A 19,422-nucleotide genomic window follows, 5' to 3' on the forward strand; every position below is an offset into this window, starting at 1 on the left:
GTACAGAGCCCAATGCAGGGCTTGAATCCACAAAGGTGAGATCATTACTTCAGCCAAAGTTGGACTCTCAACCAACTGAGACACCCAGGCACCCCATATCCTAACATTCTTTTAATGGACTACCTGGCCCCTGAGTATTTATCCACCCATGTCCTATGTGCAATTTTTAATATATACCAGATTGTTAAAACAGTGTACCATCTTCAGAGAACTGAAATATCAGTCTTCTTCAAAACTAATCTGTTTTCCTTTAATAACAAAAAAGCTACTGTGCATAATTTAGCAGAAATCTGAAAATTAGTGACATAATATCTGTAAAAGTTTGACTAGTAGTTTTATCTAAAACTAATATGATGTTTTAATTAATAAGCTTATAAACAGCTGGGTAATTAGAAAGTTACTGGGTGACACAAAACAGAATTTCAAGTATTTTATTTATTGTAAATGTTATATTTGTATATGTATATATACACAAACCAAATTTTTTTGAAAAACTAATGAAATTCAGTTAATAAACCTATTATTAAACTTTATTATGAAAGGTTATGAAAAATTTTTAAGTGTTCAAAATTTTACCATTCATATCATTTTTTTCCAAAGTAAAAATTCATTTTTTTTTACACAGCTGGAATAATAACTACTACACACCACACTTGCTTTTTTGCATTTATCTAAGAAAACCTTTTCTAACTTCTTTTCTCCAGCCTAATTTCTTTGAAAACATTAGTATCAACAGAGACATGATCCAGCACACCTTAGTAAATGTAAACATTCTAAATTATATTAATAGCAAGCTTTGAAGTTTCAGATTTTAAAGTGCTCATAAAATTCTCAAGTGGTTTTATGATATCTCGATTTGACTGAAGATATTGTAAGAGCTCCTGCTTTATTACAGCCATGTATCAACAGCATATCTGATTAGTTCTATTAAATACTCCGTACCTTAAAGTTTCATTTATTTAAAATAATGCTATTGTAAAAGAATTCCATGCTTTAACATGATTCATAATAGAAATTCTATTATTAAATTAATTTTTCTAATATTCACTATCCATAGATAAATCCATAGACTCTATTATCCTTAGAATCCATAGAATCATTTATCCATAGAATGATCATAAAAATAGAAGATAATAACTGTATGTGAATACACACATACAAACTTTTAGTATGCTTTGTACTTCCAAAATAAGATTATGATCTCTGAATTGTGGGTTTTGCCCATTCTTCTGAAGACAGAGTGTTCCTTTATTTGTGAAGTGAATGAGACAGACAAGATTATAGCATATGATGATTATTAGTCCGTGCAAGATGAAAAGTATTAGATATTATTGACAGCTAATTAGTTTTCACAGGTATTAGATTATCACGTGTTCAACCAGAAACTACATTAATGACAACTAAGGTCAAAATTCAGAATTACACTTAAGTGCTTAATGACAAAACTTAAACCAATACAGTTAATTTAAGAGTCATTACAATAACATGTTTAAGGTAACATAATCCACATTCAGTACATTAACATCACAGAACGACTGAATAAAACTTATTCAGTGATGGAAATGGAAATGTTATTCTAGATTCCCTGGCTTTACTGTGTTTTGTAGATTTCTCAATTGCCACTACTCGATTTCTGTTTTTCTATGTTAGTAAAGTTTGTTTCATGGTATTTTGTTGTCATTCATAGTTGCAGCAGGAAGAAAGGCTTTTCAAGAAAATATCAGGAAAAAAAAAGGATTATCTTAGTTCCCTGAAGATATCTGCAGAAGTAAAGGAAAAAAAAAAATCAAGTGAGGGAACTATATAAAGGAGGTGCAGGTGCAGGACGAGCAGGAATTAAATTTCCCTGAGATGATACTTTCGGTTGTGGTGGAGGTGGCCTGTAAGAGGAAAAAAGACAGTTAATCATGTGTTTCAGCTACATGAAATAATACTACTTCATTACAAGCCCAATGTAATACCATCTGTAACACTGCTGACAATTCTTAAGAGTGCATTATATTCTGAGATTATTATTCATCTGATATGCAATGGCTAAAGACAAAAACCAGAGCGTAAAATGGAGTAACTACCACAAAGTAATGCTATTCTATAATCAAAAAACATTGTATGAAGGTCCTGGTTTATATATTTTTAAATATAATAGCACATGAAATTGAAAAGACAAACTGCAAAACACACACGAGGTCACTAGCTCCCTGTTGACATAAATAGAGCTGAAATTCCAACTTCCTCAAAACATTACATCCACTCTGAGAATTAAACCTGCTATGACTTCTATACCTGTCCTTAACCTCTCTACCCTTCCTTACCCTCTTCATCTAATTCTAGTATTACTCTACTCCAATAACACACTACCACATTACTTGATGAATATCTGTCTCACAATTTATGTATTCTTCTCTTGATGCACAGCTGGATTTCAATGAACTCTTTATTACATAATAAAGATTATACATGAGGACACTCCCCAGTGTTGCAATTCAATTGTAATTTGAAGGACTTTTGGAGGTGGGAGGGGTAAGATGCATTTTGTATACTGCAAAATATCGTAATAAATGCTCCTTCTTTCTGATTTTAAGCCCATCTATTGAGAACTGAAAGATTTTAGTTCTTGTGCTTTTCAGGTCTAGAATTTCCATATAATTCTTTTATTAAAGTTTGTAGTTCTGTGCTGAAATTCTCAATCTTAACTATTAATTCTGTGACATAATTATTACAGTTATTTTAAAGTCTGTGTCTGATAGTGCCACTCACTGGATTGCCCTCTGAGTCTGTTTCTGTGGTCTATTGCTTCTCTTGTTTTAGACACATTGTCTTTTCTTGTGTGTCTGCTTTTGTGATGAGGGGCCAAACACACAAAAAATCATAGAAATAAAGCTGAGGATCTAGTTTACCCTTACTGCTGGATCCCAACACAAAACCTGGGATGTTTGCCAGGGTACTTCCTCTTTGGCAGGGCTTCAGTTTTAGTCCCCTCAACCCTGTGAATTTGTTGAAAGCTCTCCTCAGTTTCCTAGTCTCTCCGTTCTCATTTTCAGAATAGGTAAATATGTCCAGGACAGTAAAGTGTTCCCCAAAAGAGGAAATTATCTCCAGACTGCCTTCTCCTGGGCCCCATACTTCCTCATTTCCTTGGTAGTTCTCTCATGCCTTCAAACACATATTTTATTACACACTGTCTAGCTTTTCTAGCTGTTCCTAATAGGAGGGGCTGATCTAACCCATCTGGTTTGCCATTGCTGGGTACTTTAAAGGCCTTTGCTTCTGAAACTTACATACACCAAAGGTTGCAGCACCATTTGCTTGTCCTATTCAGACTTCTTTAAAATTTCATTTTGACACTGCACTAATATGACAAAATTTATATCAAAAGTTCTTAAAAGCTTCTCTAAAAATTGGATTCGATCTAAACTGTTGATAATAAATACCTTGTGCTAAATTAAATACAAGGGGAAATATTAGACATTAACCCCGGGTTTTATTCTGCTTAAGTAATCTAAGTAAATTCACTTCAGACCTTGATGGGAACTGCTGAGGCTGCTTGGCTGCATAAGTTGGTACTGGAAATCTGTTTGCATATATAGGCTAAAAAAGGAAGAAACAGTTATTACGACAATGCACTCATAAATTTATTTTCTATACAGTTTATTTTCCATATGAAAGTAATCAATATATTTAAAATTAGTGAACAGATTGGGGCACCTAGGAGGCTCAGTCAGTTAAGCATCTAACTCTTGATTTCGGCTCAGACCATGATCTCACAGTTTGTGAGATAGAACCCCGCACTGGACTCTGTGCTGACAGCATGGAGCCTGCTTGGGATTCTCTCTCTCCCTCTCTCTCTGAATCCTCCCATGCACACTATCACTCTCTCTCAAAATAAATTTTAAATAAATAGATAACATTAATAAATAGATGACTTACGATGCTGACATTCAAAAATATTTTGCTTATTCAACATTTTGCCACTGAATGTGGACTACTTAATTCTTTTAAGGTTATTTTTTTTTAATTCAATAATACTAAACTATTATAATCTTGGTTTAATCAACTACATTAGTTAAAAGGTAACATGTTTCCTATTTCAATATATTTTAAATAAAAATTTCCAAAAATGTATTGCCAAACATGTATAGTACCTAACTGGTATTGTAAATAGTCCTAATTTACAACGCTTAATTTTGGAATTCATGATATTCTTCCTTGACAAGATAGTTGAAATGAAGTTTTACAATAAAGTGAGAGTCTAAAGCAAATAAGAAAGTAAACAGATAAGCCTCAAATAAGAAAGTAAAAGTAAGAATATTTTTTACACATCACATTTACGTTAGGAAAAGTTAGGGAAGATCAGATGAATTACTGAATCACCGATAATATGATCCTGACCAAGATGTTGTCTACTAACTGCTGTTATTTTCTAAAGCTCTATGAGTGACAAAATATGCACAGTGTTGGAGAAGACCTTGAACATTCTCTGGGTCCTGCTGTGGAACAGGTGGTCTATTTTTGGCCCCATAAAATGATTTGCTTTTATTGTGAAAATGGAGAAGGGATGCAAGAAAATGTCTCCATCCCTTTCCATTAACCCATAGAAGCAGCACTTTAAAAGGATAGTTCAACTCCACTTCTTGGAATTTATTTGACATATACTTTTACATGTATGCACAGACCTATACAGAAGGATGCTTGATGCTGCATTTTTTTATGGTAACAAGATTGGAAACAACCGGTTTTTAAATCTGTGATAAATCCATAAGATGGAATCGTATAGATATACAGTTATTAAAAACAATATGATACAGGCTTATTACTCACCAATAGTAGACTAAAATGTTCTAAGTAGGGAACACCTAAAATGCTGGTTAAAATATTAATACGTATTTTTTAATGCTTGAATGAATTTCTAAGGAGTAAGAAATATCTTAAAAGACCAAAAACAGTAAAAGTATGAAAGAGTCCAGAGGATGTAGCAGCATTGGTCCTATGAATATCTTCCATCCTTGGTGGACTACATTATATGTTTTCAAATAATACATAGATCTAGAAGACAAAACCTGGAGCCTGCGTTGGATGGAATGCTGAATCTAAGACCTAACATAAAAAGCCTAGGCCCCTGAAGGGCAATGTCCTCACTGGATTAACTCAGTGAAGAAACACCTGTCCCGAAGAACAGTGGGGGAACTGCCTAAATAGACGGTGGTGGTGGTAGAAGGGGAATAAAAGAAAATAATCTCTGTGGGTAATTTCTAAACACATACCCATCCTCACAAGGGTTTGGGGGGCCAGAGTTCATAACACTTGTGCGGCCCAAAATACCAACAAAAATTTTAATTTAGAGAAGCTGAAATTGACCCCAGGCATGTGGCCAAGGGAAATATACACACTCTCTGTAGGAACTCTATAATCCAGGACTGAAATAAAATTTCACATAAAATTCTCCCATATAAAATTCCAGAGAATATGAGTTTACAATCAGTATCACAAAGCACACTAACAAATAAGCCACTGTAAGAATCAGTAGAAATAACAAACCAAGACTGCACACATTAAAATGATCAGATAAAGCACAAAAAGTAGGTATTTTTATATGTTTAAAGAAATGAATGCTTTTTAAAAAAAAATGAAGCTACAAGAAACTATCACAAATAAGTGGCAGATTTGAATCTAATTTATGTAACAATGTATCTAAACACAAGCAGAAGAGAAAAATGACATGGGACAAGAAGGAAACTAAATCAGCCCAAAAAAATAGAAGAGGATTTGTGGTGTGGGAAGAAAACAGAAAAAAAAAAAAAAAAAAAAAAAAAAAAAAAAAAAACAGGAAAATTAAAGATCATAAAGTCATATGGTAGAAAAACTACATTAATAATTGCAATCAACATAAAGTCTCCAGTTAAAAGACAAATATTTTGGGGGTGCCTGGGTGGCTTAGTTGATTAAGCGTCTGACTTCAGCTCAGGTCATGATCTCACGATTCGTGGGTTCAAGCCCCGCGTTGGGCTCTGTGCTGATGGCTCGGAGCCTGGAGCCTGCTTCCCTCTCCCTCTCCCTCCCCCTTTCCCCCTCTCCCCCTCTCCCCCTCTCCCCTTCTCCCTCTCCCTCTCCCAAAACTAAATAAACATTGGGGCTCCTGGGTGGTTCAGTCAGTTAAGCGTCAGACTTCAGCTCAGGTCACAATCTCAGGGTCGGTGAGTTCAAGCCCCGCATCGGGCTCTGGGCTGATGGCTCAGAGCCCGGAGCCTGCTTCCGATTCTGTGTCTCCCTCTCTCTCTGCCCCTCCCCTGTTCATGCTCTGTCTCTCTCTGTCTCAAAAGTAAATAAAGGTTAAAAAAAAAAAAACTAAATAAACATTAAAAAAAAAATTTTTTAAGACAAATATTTTTTTAAAAATTTTAAATAAAATATTGTGTTTATAAGAGACAACATTAGGACAAAAAAATTACATGTAACAGATATAAGGTAATATGAAACAAAAATAAAAAGCTGATATTGCTGTATTCATATTTCAAAAATGGGTTTGAGAAGAGAGATGATCTTTCCCAATTTCATAAATAAGGACTCTGACTACCAACAGCTGAAAACCTTTAAAAACAGCTATCAGGAACTGCTTTAAGTACTTCTCACAATCAACATGAAAGATGTCACTGGAAGAACATGGAGAAATATTTAAATATGCCAAGGGGGGGGGCGGCTGGGTGGCTCAGTTGGTTAAGCATCCGACTTCAGCTCAGGTCATGATCTTGTGGTTCGTGGGTTCAAGCCCCACATTGGGCTCTGTGCTGATAGCTCAGAACCTGGAGCCTGTTTCAGATTCTGCCTCCTCCTCTCTCTCTGCCTTCTCCCTGTTCCCTCTCTCTCAAAAAATAAATAAACATCAAAAAAAAAAAGGTTTTTTTAATATGCCAAGGAAACTGAAAGCTTTCCCACCAAGATCAGGAATATAAGGGTGCTTGCTTTTACCACTGCTATGCAACATAGTACTGGAAGATCTAGCCAGAGCAACTGGACAAGAAAATTATGGAAATAAAAGACATCCAAGTCAGAAAGAAGTAAAACTACCTCTATTCACAAATAACATGATCCTATGTAACAGAAAATCCCAAAGGGTCCACAAGAAAGCTACTAAAGCTAATAAATAAATTCAGCAGAGATACAGGAAGTAACATGAACATGCAAAAGCAGCAATGAAAAATCCAAAACGGAAATTAAGAAAGCAGTTCCATTTACAATAGCATCCAAAAGAATAAAACACCTAATAATAAACTTAACCAAGAAGGTTGAAGACTTGTATACTGAAAATTACAAAACACTGCTGAAAGTAATTAAAGTAGACCTAAATAAATGCAAAGACAACTGGTGTTCATGGGTTCAAAGTCTCAACACTGTCAAGATATGTCAATACAACCCAAAGTGATCAACAGATCCAACACAACACCGATCAAAATTCTGCCTTTTTTGCAGAAATGGAAAAGTACATTCCCAAATCACATGGAATCAAAGGGGCCTTAAATAACAAAAAATCTTGAAAAAGAAGAAAAAAGTTGCTGGACTCACAATTTGCAATTTCAAAACTCATTATAGCTCTACAATAATTAAATCATGTAGAACTGCCATAATGATGGAAATACGGTCCAAATGAATAGAACTGAGAATATAGAAAGAAACCTATACATCTATGGCCAACTGCTTTTCCACAAGGTGCTAAACCTACTCAATGAAGAAAGAATAGTCTCCTCAACAAATAGGGCCAAGACAAATAGATTTCTACATGCAAAAGAATTACATTGAACCCTATTTCATATCATATACAAAAATTACTCAAAATGGATCAAAGACCTAATAATAAGAACTAATATCATAAGCCTCTTAAAACATACAAGTAAATATTCATGACCTTGGATTTGACAATAGATTGTTAGATATGACATCAAAACACAAGCAATAAAGGGAAAAAAAGATAAATTGCACTTCATAAAAATTAAAATCTTTTGCACACCAAAGGATATTATCAACAAAGTGAGAAGACAGAATGGAAGAAAATATCTGCAAATCATGTATCTGGTAAAGTGTTAACATCCAGAAGTTCAAAACATTTGAAGTAATATCATATATTTTTTAGGGATATATGCATATGAAAAAAAAGGATATTATCCTAGTATTCCCTAAAACACTCAGAGGAACAGTGTTTACTGTTCCATTACTGAGACAATTAGGCCTATTGCAGAAGCTCAGCACTAGGTCTTTGGCCACATGCCCTAGGGAAGCCAGGTATTAAAAACAGAAAGATAGCAGACACAGAAAAATACAGTGATAGTATAGATCCCACGTCATTTCCCAACCTTGATTTCAGGACAAAGCATTCCTAATGTCTACATATCTTCTCCCGACTTCTCTGAGCCAGGGACCCTACCCAGAGACCACACTCTTAAATTATAAAGAAATCATCAATGCTTATTTCTATATCCATGTAACAATAATTTTTTTTCATTTTTAGCAACGTGATACCATAATAAATTTTGTTTGTTTGTCTGAAACTTACAGCTTCTCTGGGAGGAGTCACTGAAGAAACAGGTCGAGGAACACTCGCTGGCTGTCTAGAAGCTTTCGCTTGATTTTTGCCATCTGATCTGAAAGAGACAATTACTTTTCAGCCAAGGTAAGATTAGAACATTTCTACATAATATGTAGAAAATGACATTGCATTTTTTTCAAATATAGAATAATGATGTCTGCAGTGGTGGTAATGATGATCATGATGATAGTTAAAACTTTTATGGCACTTTTAACCGCTTTCACGTATTTTCAATCCTTACAGCACTGGAAAGTTTTGTTAACTCCACTTTACAATTAAATAAACTAAAATTCTAAGAAACTATAAAATTTGGCCAACTAGGCCAGTGTTTCCAAACTTTTCTCTTCAAGTGTTCCTAAAATCAAAAAGCAAATGCATATTCTTAGGCTGAATACACAAAATGTTAAGTAGTCACTCTAAAAATTAGGAAGTCCAAGAGGAGCAAACAAGCTGGTTGGAAAGATACCAATTAAATTTTAGACATGCTGAGGCAACAGCAAGTCAGCTCAATAGAGATGCATAGGAGAGAGCTATGATTATGGAACTAAAATTTCAGAGATGCAGACTGGAGAATTATCTATGGATTGGTCAGTTTGAGTGTGACAGGAAGTAAGAGAAAGAAAGAATAGGAGATAAATCTGTTTTAGAATACGTTAAAAATTAAAAATCACATCAGAGTACTCTATCAAAATATATTAAATAAGAAATCATTATCATGATAAACTATTATTATAATAAAAACTCATTTTTAAATAATTACATTATGCTAACAATGGACTATGGATTTTGTTAATAATCTCCCATTTAATCCTCATATCAACCCTAAGAGACAGGTAATATTATCCCTATTTCAGAGGAAATAAACCGAAGTTCAGAGAGCTTTATTTATTATTCCAGTTCACAATTCTAGCATATGACAAGCTAGATCTTAGATCTGATTACAAGGCCAGTATGCTATATGTTATATTCGAACATGCTGTATGTTCTATTCAAAAGCCAACATGTTAGAAGTGATAGTTGAGAGACAGTCGTGCAGGAGTCCAACACATAGACCAGAAATGTCAGGTGTCTGAATTATAATAGCCCTTCCTTCCATCAAAACTAATTTCTTAAAAACTTATGATTCACAAAATAGGAGTGCGTGGTGATTCAGTCAGTTAAGCAACCGACTTTGGTTCACGTCATGATCTCACTGTTTGTGAGTTCAAGCCCCGCGTCGGGCTCTGTACCGACAGCTCAGAGCCTGGAGCCTGCTTCAGATTCTATGTCTCCCTCTCTCTCTGCCCCTACCCCACTTATGCTTGCTCTCTCTCTCTCTCTCAAAAATAAACATTTAAAAAAAATTGTAATTCACAAAGTATGTTTTCAGTATTAAATATTCTTCCTTTATGAGAACTGATACTTGAAATATACATGGAAAAAAATTTTTGACATTTACATTTTTTATCTTTCACCCATATTTTAACATCTAATCAAGAAGCTCAAGTCAGAAGCTATAGCCCCAAATTATACTTACCCGACTATCAGAAATCAATGTCAAACAAATGAAGCCTAAGGGCCATTTTCAGTAGCATACAGGCTGGTCATTATAATCTTTTCCCTCACCATTATAAGAGGTGGCTGAATCACCACTATCCTTTAACCTCTGCTAATTATGTCAAAAAAATAGAAAGAACCCTTAGAACTCTATTTTTAAACCAACCTCTATGATATGACTGTCATCATTAATAATTACTTTAAATTCTTTATTATGAATTAAAAAAAAAAAATTTAAGTACTCATATGTTTGTGATCTCTTCTTTCTGAAGTAGCTTTTCCATAGTTGATCTCTTTTGATGAAGACAAAAGCAGCAAACACAATAAGGGGAACAATTACAAAGAAGAATACCAGAAGTCCATCTCTCAATGCAGTACTCTTTTCTAGAGAAAAGAATTTTATATTAATCGTCATTAAATTAGAAGTTAACACATATTAACTAAAACATACTAGGTGATTATAAATGTTTTACATTAATTTTCACATTGTTCAAAAGTCAAACTGACAGAAACAATTCATTGAGAAGTCTTGCTTATACCTCTTCCCTAACTACTTCATCTTTGCCTTTCCATTAGATAACCACTTTCATTAGTTTCTTACAGTATTCCTTCATGCAAACATAAGCAAAAATAAAGTATGCTTTTATTGCCAATCCTTTCTTACACAAAAGGTAGCATATCATAAACACTATGGAGCACATCATTTTTTTTTTTTTGCTTCTATGTACATCTTCCCAAACCATACAGAGGACCACCTCATTTTCTATACAGCTATACAAAACTCCATTACAAGGATGTCCTACAGTTTGTCTAGCCAGTGCCCTACCGATACTTTTATTTTTCCTATCTTTTGCTATTCTAAAAAAAATGCTATAATAAATAACCTTGTACATGTATCATATCATATTGACACAGCCATATGTATAGAATAATTTTGCAGAAGTAGAATTGCTGTATCAGAGAGTAAAGGCATTCATCATTTTTTAAGGCACTGTTAAACTGTCCACCACAGCGGTGGTTACAATTTAGCATGCCAGCCAGCAATATATAAGAATTCCTCATTGTATCACCCATAGAGTCAACCTTCTGCATTTTTGCCAACCTGTTAGGTGAAAAATTGTATCTTATATAATTTTAATTTACATTTTTTTTATATTATGAGGAAAACAACTGTTCATGTGTAAGGAAATACTGTATTTCTTTTTCTATCCAATCTATTTTTCTATTGGACTATTGGTTTTTTTCTTCTCAGTTTCTAAAGGTTCTTTATACATTAGGAAACTAGCTTTGTCTGTGATATGAGTTGGAAATATTTTTCCTATTTTATCATTTGTCTTAGGATCCAATGCTTTTCTCTATGCATACATTTATTGTTTTTAGGTATTTAATTTTATCAATATTATTTTTTCTGGTTTCTAGGTTGTAAGTCTTATTATAAATTTTAAAAATTCTTTAATTCATATTAATTTGATATATTCCATGTTCTTTAGGAAAAGAAAAAATATACTAAATATAAACAGCAGTGGTAAACTATAAAGTTGTCTATAAAATATTAAGTTTATAAAAGTACCAAAACTTTCTGTTAAAGCTTGTATGAAACTACATGAAATAGAATTCAACCCAATTAAAAATAAGAATATAAAAAATTAAAGTCAGTTTGATGTCTCATTTCATACTTACTAATGAGTAGACAGAATTTAAATTAAAGCAACCAACACTGACAAGGTTATATTGAAACTGATATCTTCATACTATCAGTGACATTAACATAAATTCATTTGGAATTGTGGTCAAGAACCATAAAAAGGATTATACCTTCAACCTAATAAGCTCATTACTGGCAATCTATCCTTCAACTGGAAAAAATGCATAAGTATTAGTATGTTCTCAGTGCATATCAAAAACTTAGAAACCTAATGTCAAATAACTAGAAAACAGCTAAGTCAAGTTATAGCACACCCACTCAATGGAATGATAAAGAGCCACTGAGGTCCATACATAGTTCCAACTTCCCACTTCTAGTCAAGATGGAATAACAGGGACCAGATTTATCCTGTGAGCTAAAATAACCAGAAAACCAGGCAAAATACATTAAGCAACAGTTTTCAAGACATTGGGCACATCAGGTAACAAAGAAAAGTGATCCCTGAGAGAAAACAAATAAGGTGAGCTTTGCTGCTCAGGGAAAGCTAACAGATCATAATGACAGTGAGGGAAGCTCAGTGGTCTCCTTGAATTGAGGAGATGGAGCTGGTTGTCTGAGGAGGCCAAGGCAGCTAGAGTTCATGGAGCAAAGTACTGGACAGGAGAGCTACACAGACAGAACTTAAAAGATCTGCAAAGGGCCCCTCTCAAATATTTAGTTGAGTACCGATCAATGTATGCATGTAAAGAAAACACCTGAAGCCAGAGAAAGAATCCTCTAAAAGGATCAGTGGGAACAAACCACACAGGTCACATAGAATGAGGAAGAGTGCCTCTTCCTACCATTCACAGTAGAAAACTTCATCATCAATGTGGCACTGAGTGGAATAAACAGAAGGCTTTTTGCCTCAGTAATGGGACAAAATTAGCCCTAGACTAATTGCTGTTCAAGTCCTGCTTAATAGAGCTTAAAAGCAAGACCCAGAAGGATCAAACTATGTCCAAGTAACATCAGCACTCAAGAACAAAGTTCATCAATAGAAATCCCAAAATACCTAGTATCCAACAAGGCAAAATTCACAGTTACTGGCATCCAGTTAAAAAAAAAAAAAAAAATTACTGGGCATGCAAAGAAGAAACATATGACTCAAAATGAGGAGAAAAATCAAGAAAATGATACAGATGATAGGATTAGTAACAAAAACACTGTAAGTTATTATAATTGTATTATAACTATATGTTCAAGAAGCTAAAGATTGAACATGCTACGTAGAGATATGAAAGTAATGAAAAAAACTAGAACTTATAAAAACTACAATGTCTATGATAAAAACACACTGGATGGAATTAATGGCAGATCAAACATCAGAGAATAAGAGTGAATTTGAAGAATAACAATAGACTATTTGAAATTAAATACAGAGAATAAGGAATTAAAAAAAAAATCAAGGCAAAACAGTGAAATGTTAAAGAACTCCAAGTAGCCAAATATATATGCAACTAGAGTCCTGAAGAATGGGAAGAAGAAAGACAGAAAAAAATATCTGAAGAAATAATGACCACAATCTTTCCAAATTTGAAGGGAACTATAAAAGCACAAATCCAAAAATTCCAACAAATCCCAAACACACCAAGGCACATTATAACCAAATACTAAAAACCAGAGATAAAGAGAAAATCTTACAAGCAACCAGACAGTGAAAAAGACACCTAAAAAAACAAAAGACCAAAAAAGAAAAGATGATGGCCAATTTCTCAGGAACAGCAATGCCAAAAGACAATGGAGAAACATCTTTGAAGAAGTAGAAGAGGGAGGGAAAAACTGCCACCCTTTCATAATATAAAGTTAATAAATGTAAGTTAATAATAACTTTACCCAGTTATTATTCAAGAAAGAAAGCAAAATAAAAACTTTTTAAGATACACAAATGCTAAAAGTATTTGTCACTGGTAGAGCTGCATTACAAGAAATGTGAAAAGAAGTCCTTCAAGCAAAAATTGAATGATACCAGATGGAAATATAATTTTCACAAATGAAGACCACCAGAAATGGTAATTATGTGGGTAAATATAAAGACCTTTTCTATCATTTAAGCCTCCTTAAAAGATAACCAACTGTTTAAAGCAGAAATAATAACAATGTATGGTAGGGTTTATAACATATACAAAATATGACGGCAATAGCACAAAAGCCAGGAGGAGAGAAAGGGAAGCAACGGAGTGAAGTGGAAAGTATCACATGAAGCAGGGCTGTGATAGAAAAATAGCAATATGATAGATTTAAACCCAAACATCAATAATAAAATTAAATGTAAGTGGTCAATGGGGCGCCTGGGTGGCTCATTCGGTTAAGCATCCAACTTCAGCTCAGGTCATGATCTCATGGTCTGTGGGTTCGAGCCCCGTGTTAGGGCTCTGTGCTAAGCTGCTCGGAGCCTGGAGCCTGCTTCAAATTCTGTGTCTCCCTCTCTCTCTGCCCCTCCCCTGCTCACACTGTCTCTCTCTCTCTCTCTCTCAAAAATAAATAGCATTAAAAAAATCTTTTTAATTAAAAAAAATAATAAATGTAAGTGGTCAAAACAACCAATTGAAATGCAAAGATTGGCAGACTGACAAAAAAAAAGCAAAACCAAACTATATCCTGCCTACTAGAAACCCACTTTAAATACAAAGACACAAGTAGATTGAAAATAGAATGAGAAAGGATTTCCCATGCTGATTAATCAAAAGAAATCTGGAGTAGCTATATTAATTTCTAATTGCAAAGCACTGAATATTAACAGGTATAAGGAGAGCTACTTCATAATGATAAAGGGATCAGTTTGTCAACAGAACAGAGCTTCACATTACATGGAACAAAAACTGACAGAACTTCCATGACAAACAGGCAGATTCACAGTTATAATAACACCAGAGATTTCAATATTCCTCTCTCAAAATTGACAGAACAGGTATACAGAAATCGGCAAGGAGATACAAAACTTAAACATCTGTCAACTAACATGAACTAATTATTTATAAAACACTCTAACCAATGATAGCAGAATACACATTCTTTTCAAGTGTACATAAACTAATTATTAAGATAAACCACAATCTGGAACATAAAACAAGTTTTGGAAAATATACAAGTATTTGAGTCATATAAACTATGTTCCTGACTACGGTGTAATAAATGGAAAATCAATAACACTAAGGTATCTAAAAATCCCTCAGATACTTCAAAGCAAAGCATTTTTTAATAACTCATGAGTCAAAGAAAAAAATAAAAATACATTGGAAGTTAGGTTGAGATGAATTAAAACAAAGGCACAACATATCAAAATTAGTGGGATACAAAAAAAAAAAAAAAAAAAAACACCAGTTCTTAGAGGAAAACTGATGGCACTACAACACCTATATCAGAAAAGAAAAAAGGTTTTGGGGTGCCTGGATGGCTCAGTTGGTTAAGCGTCCAACTTTGGCTCAAGTCAGGACCTCAGGGTTTGTGAGTTAGAGCCCCGCATCAGGCTCTCTCTGCTGTCAGTGCAAAGCCCTCTTCGGATCCTCTGTCTCCCTCTCTCTGCCCCTCCCCCGCTCTCTCACAGGAGCACTGTCTCTATGTCTCTCTCAAAAATAAATGAACATTAAAAAAAAAAAAAAAAGCAAAGCAAAAAGGTCTCAAATCAATTACCTCATCTTTTACCTTAAGAAACTAGAAAAAGAACCACAAATGAAACCCAAAGTAAGCAGACCAAGAGAAAATATTTACAAAGGATATATGTCAGAAAGGACTTGTACCCAGAATAAGGAACTCAAGAAGACAACCTAACTAAAAACCGGACAAAAAGATTTGAACACACTTCACCAAAGAAGATATGTGGATGGCAAATAAGTGAACAAAAAAATGTTAATCATTAGTAATCAGAGAAATTCTATTACACTAGAAGGCTAAAATTAGCCATCTGCTAGAAGGGCTAAAATTAAAAAGACTGACCACACCAAGTGTTGGAGAGGATGTGGAGAAATTAGAGCCCTCCCATGCAGCTGGGGAGAATATAAAGTGGTACAACCACTTGGGGAAACAGTTTGGCAATTCCTTAAAATGCTAAACATAAGCACACTCTATGAACAACCATTCTACTTTGTAATTACCCAAGAGAAAGCAAGCATATATTCTCACTAGGAAGATACTGGTGAACAAGGAGCTCATTCATAGTCTATCAGGGAAAAAAAAAAAAAATTAGTCAGTAACTAATTACTATAGAATGTGATAGTGCTTACAATAAAAGGAGAACAAATAAAGAAAGCACATTTATTCAGATTTACACAGTCAGGGGAAACTTTCTAGAGAAAGTAAGGTATAAACTGAAGTCTGAGTAGCAATTAGCCAAGTTTCTACAATGTGACTATAATACTGTATGAAGACCAGAGGTAAAAGAGTAGCCTGTTAAAGGAAACAAAAGCAGTTACAATGTCTTTTTTTTTCCTTTTAGAGAGAGAGAGAACATATGCGAGACTGGGGGACAGGGGCAGAGGAAAGGAGAGAGAGAATCTTTTTTTAAATATTTACTTATTTTGAGAGGATCGGGAGGGCTGGAGAGAGAGAGAGAAAGAAAGAAAATCTCAAGCAGGCTCTGAGTTGTCAGCACGGAGCCCAATGCAGGGCTCAATCCTACTACCCTGGAATCATGACCTGAGCCAAAATTAAGAGTCAGACACTCAACCACTCAACCCTCAATCAACTGAGCCACCCAGCCGCCACAAGTTTACCATGTCTTAAGCAGAGTGAAAGGAGGGAAGAAAGTTAAGCTAGAGGCAAATCATGCAAAGCATTTAAGCCAGGTTAAGGATTTCTGGACCTCATTCTAATAGCAATGTAGAAGCACTGAATTTATTTAAGTTTATTTATTTATTTTGAGAGAGAGAAAGACACAAGCAGGGGAGGGTCAGAGAGAGAGGGAGAGAGAATCCCAAGCAGGCCCTGCACTGTCAGCACAGAGCCCACGTGAGGCTCAAACTCAACCTGAGCCAAAACCAAGAGTCGGATGCATAACCAACTGAGCCGCTCAGGCACTCCAAGAAGCACTGAATTTAAAGCACGACACAGACATAATCAAAACTAATTCTTGACGAAAAACACTAAAATTCTGTAATGTAATGGAATATTTCAGTTATCAAAAAGTATGACAGTGTGCCTGGGTGGCTCAGTAGGTTGAGCATCCAACTCTTGATTTTGGCTCAGGTCATGATCCCAGGGCGTGGGATCGAGCCCCACATCAGGCTCCACACTGAGCATGGAGCCTGCTTAGGATTTTCTCTCTCTCTCTCTTTCTCTATCTAGATCTCTCTCTCTCTCGCAAAAAAAAAAAAAAAAAAAAAAAAAAAAAAAAAATTAAATTACATTAAAAAAAGAATACAGGGGCGCCTGGGTGGCTCAGTCGGTTAAGCGTCCGACTTCAGCTCAGGTCACGATCTCGCGGTCCGTGAGTTCAAGCCCCGCGTCGGGCTCCGGGCTGATGGCTCGGAGCCTGGAGACTGCTTCAGATTCTGTGTCTCCCTCTCTCTCTGCCCCTCCCTCGTTCATGCTCTGTCTCTCTCTGTCTCAAAAATAAATAAACGTTAAAAAATTAAAAAAAAAAAAAAAAGAATACAATCTTGCCATTTGCAATGACATGGATGGAGCTAGAATGTATTATGCTAAGCGAAATGGAGAAAGACAAATACCATATGATTCCACTCATTTGTGGAGTTTAACCAACAAAACAGATGAACTTATGGGAAGGAAAAAAAAGAGACAGAGAGACAAACCATAAGAGACTTTTAAGGTGGGTGGGGAAGGGGTTAAATGGGTGATGAGTATTAAGGAGGGCACTTGTTTTTGTTTTCTTTTGTGTTTAGAGAAAAAGAGAGGGCACAAGTGGGGGAGAGGGGCAGAGGGAGAGAGAGAAGAGAATCCCAAGTAGGTTCCACACTCAGCACAGAGCCCAACACAGGGCTTGATCCCACAACCCTGGGATCATGATTTGGGCCTAAATCAAGAGTCAGATAGTCAACTGACTAAGCCACCCAGGTCCCCAAAGGAGGGCACTTGTTATGATGAGCACTGGGTGTTATATGTAAGTGATGAATCACTAAATCCTACTCCTAAAACCAATATTACACTGTATGCTAACTACCTAGAATTTAAATAAAAATTGGAAGGGAAAAAAAAGAGTACACTTACCGTGATAGACACTGAGTGATGGACAGAATTGTTAAATCATTTTATTGTACAGCTGACACTAATATAACATTGTATGTTATACTTGAATTTTAAAAAATAAATATAAATTATAAAATAAACAGCTGAAAAATAAAATAAAATAAAATTCTGTAAAGTAGTATGAAACATGGATTACAGGAAGCAAGATGGGGAAGAGGGAGCCTAGTTAAGAGGCTATCCTGTAAGTCCAGACAAGAAATTGAAGGTAATGAATAGGGATTTAAAAAAAAAATGGAAACATTCATGAGAAATTTAGGAGGCAGAATCAACATATTTAATGTATAACCAATGTGGGAAATAAGGGAAAGGTACAAGGATGCCCACTTTCTGACATGGGCTACTGGACAATCACACTAATTTTCTTCTATATACTTGCCATTGTATGTAGGTCCGCTGTCCACACTACCTCCATATCCTTTAGTCTCACAATTTGGGGGAGCCCAGCCATTATCACAGTGACAATTCTTATTGCTATTACATACCTTCAAAACAATAAAAAAAAAAAAAAAACCCACTTTGGTTAATTGTGAATATTGTGAATTGGTTAACTGTGAATATCTACATCATAAACTCAAGAATGGAAACCAAGAAAAAGGATGAAATTCATGCAAATCCACAGGCACTCACTCTTTTTAAGAATGAAAAATTTGTCAGGTATCTAAATTCCCCAATATCTAAAAACCTAAAAATCTTGGGAAGTCTCACCTAACCCTCACTGAGAAGTCTCATGATTCAGCACTAGTTTCATGAACAAACCAGAAGAGAGTGTTACCTACCCCATGTCCATGACACTTTTTCTGAATATCACAGTCATAATTCAAAACAGAAGCATTTACACACTGGAAGTTTCTACAGATCTGGACAAAAAAAAAAAAAAAAAGAAGAAGAAGAAGAAGAAGAAGTAATGAGTAATGAGTAAGGAAAAACAGAACACATTAATCAAGTGCCCAGAAAAGAAGAGCTAGGCACACACTATTTCACGGTGACTTTTTTTAAACTTTCAAGGAATAGCTAACTTTCATATTATATATTTGAAAATGTAAAAAAGTAAGTGAAATTAACATAGAATTAACAATCAGAAAAGAGAAGGATGACACAAAGGCCAAAAACAACGATAAAATTATAATCCATCCTTCCATACAAATATAAATGCGAAAAGCCCAAGTAAAATATTCACAAATGGACTTTTCCAAATCAAAAGTAACCAGATAGAGTTGATACCACTCTTATAAAAAAGGCTCAATGATAGGAAATCTATTACCATAAAACTTCAGATAAACTGTCATTAGTACAAGATATCAAAACAGTATTTCACAAAGTTTAAAACACAATTAAATTTTTAAAATTCTTCCAAAACAAGAATAAAAGTATACTTTGTTGATAAGACAAAACCTATCTACCAATATCATGATTAATGATGAAT

At 34.8% G+C, this 19,422-nt stretch overlaps 1 protein-coding gene across 1 annotated transcript in view; it reads right to left on the reverse strand.

The window, feature by feature from the left end:
* Positions 1 to 508: 508 nt before the first annotated feature.
* The window catches only part of ADAM9 (ADAM metallopeptidase domain 9), a 147,088-nt gene continuing 128,174 nt past the window's right edge, over positions 509 to 19,422 (reverse strand). The window contains 6 exon segments of the mRNA XM_030312588.1: positions 509 to 1,880; positions 3,521 to 3,588; positions 8,543 to 8,630; positions 10,354 to 10,495; positions 18,376 to 18,481; positions 18,776 to 18,856. Coding sequence (XP_030168448.1) covers positions 1,787 to 1,880; positions 3,521 to 3,588; positions 8,543 to 8,630; positions 10,354 to 10,495; positions 18,376 to 18,481; positions 18,776 to 18,856 — 579 coding nt within the window. The 3' untranslated portion in view covers positions 509 to 1,786.

The sequence above is a fragment of the Lynx canadensis genome, chromosome B1 (genome assembly GCF_007474595.2).
Source record: "Lynx canadensis isolate LIC74 chromosome B1, mLynCan4.pri.v2, whole genome shotgun sequence".
Lineage (NCBI taxonomy): Eukaryota > Metazoa > Chordata > Mammalia > Carnivora > Felidae > Lynx > Lynx canadensis.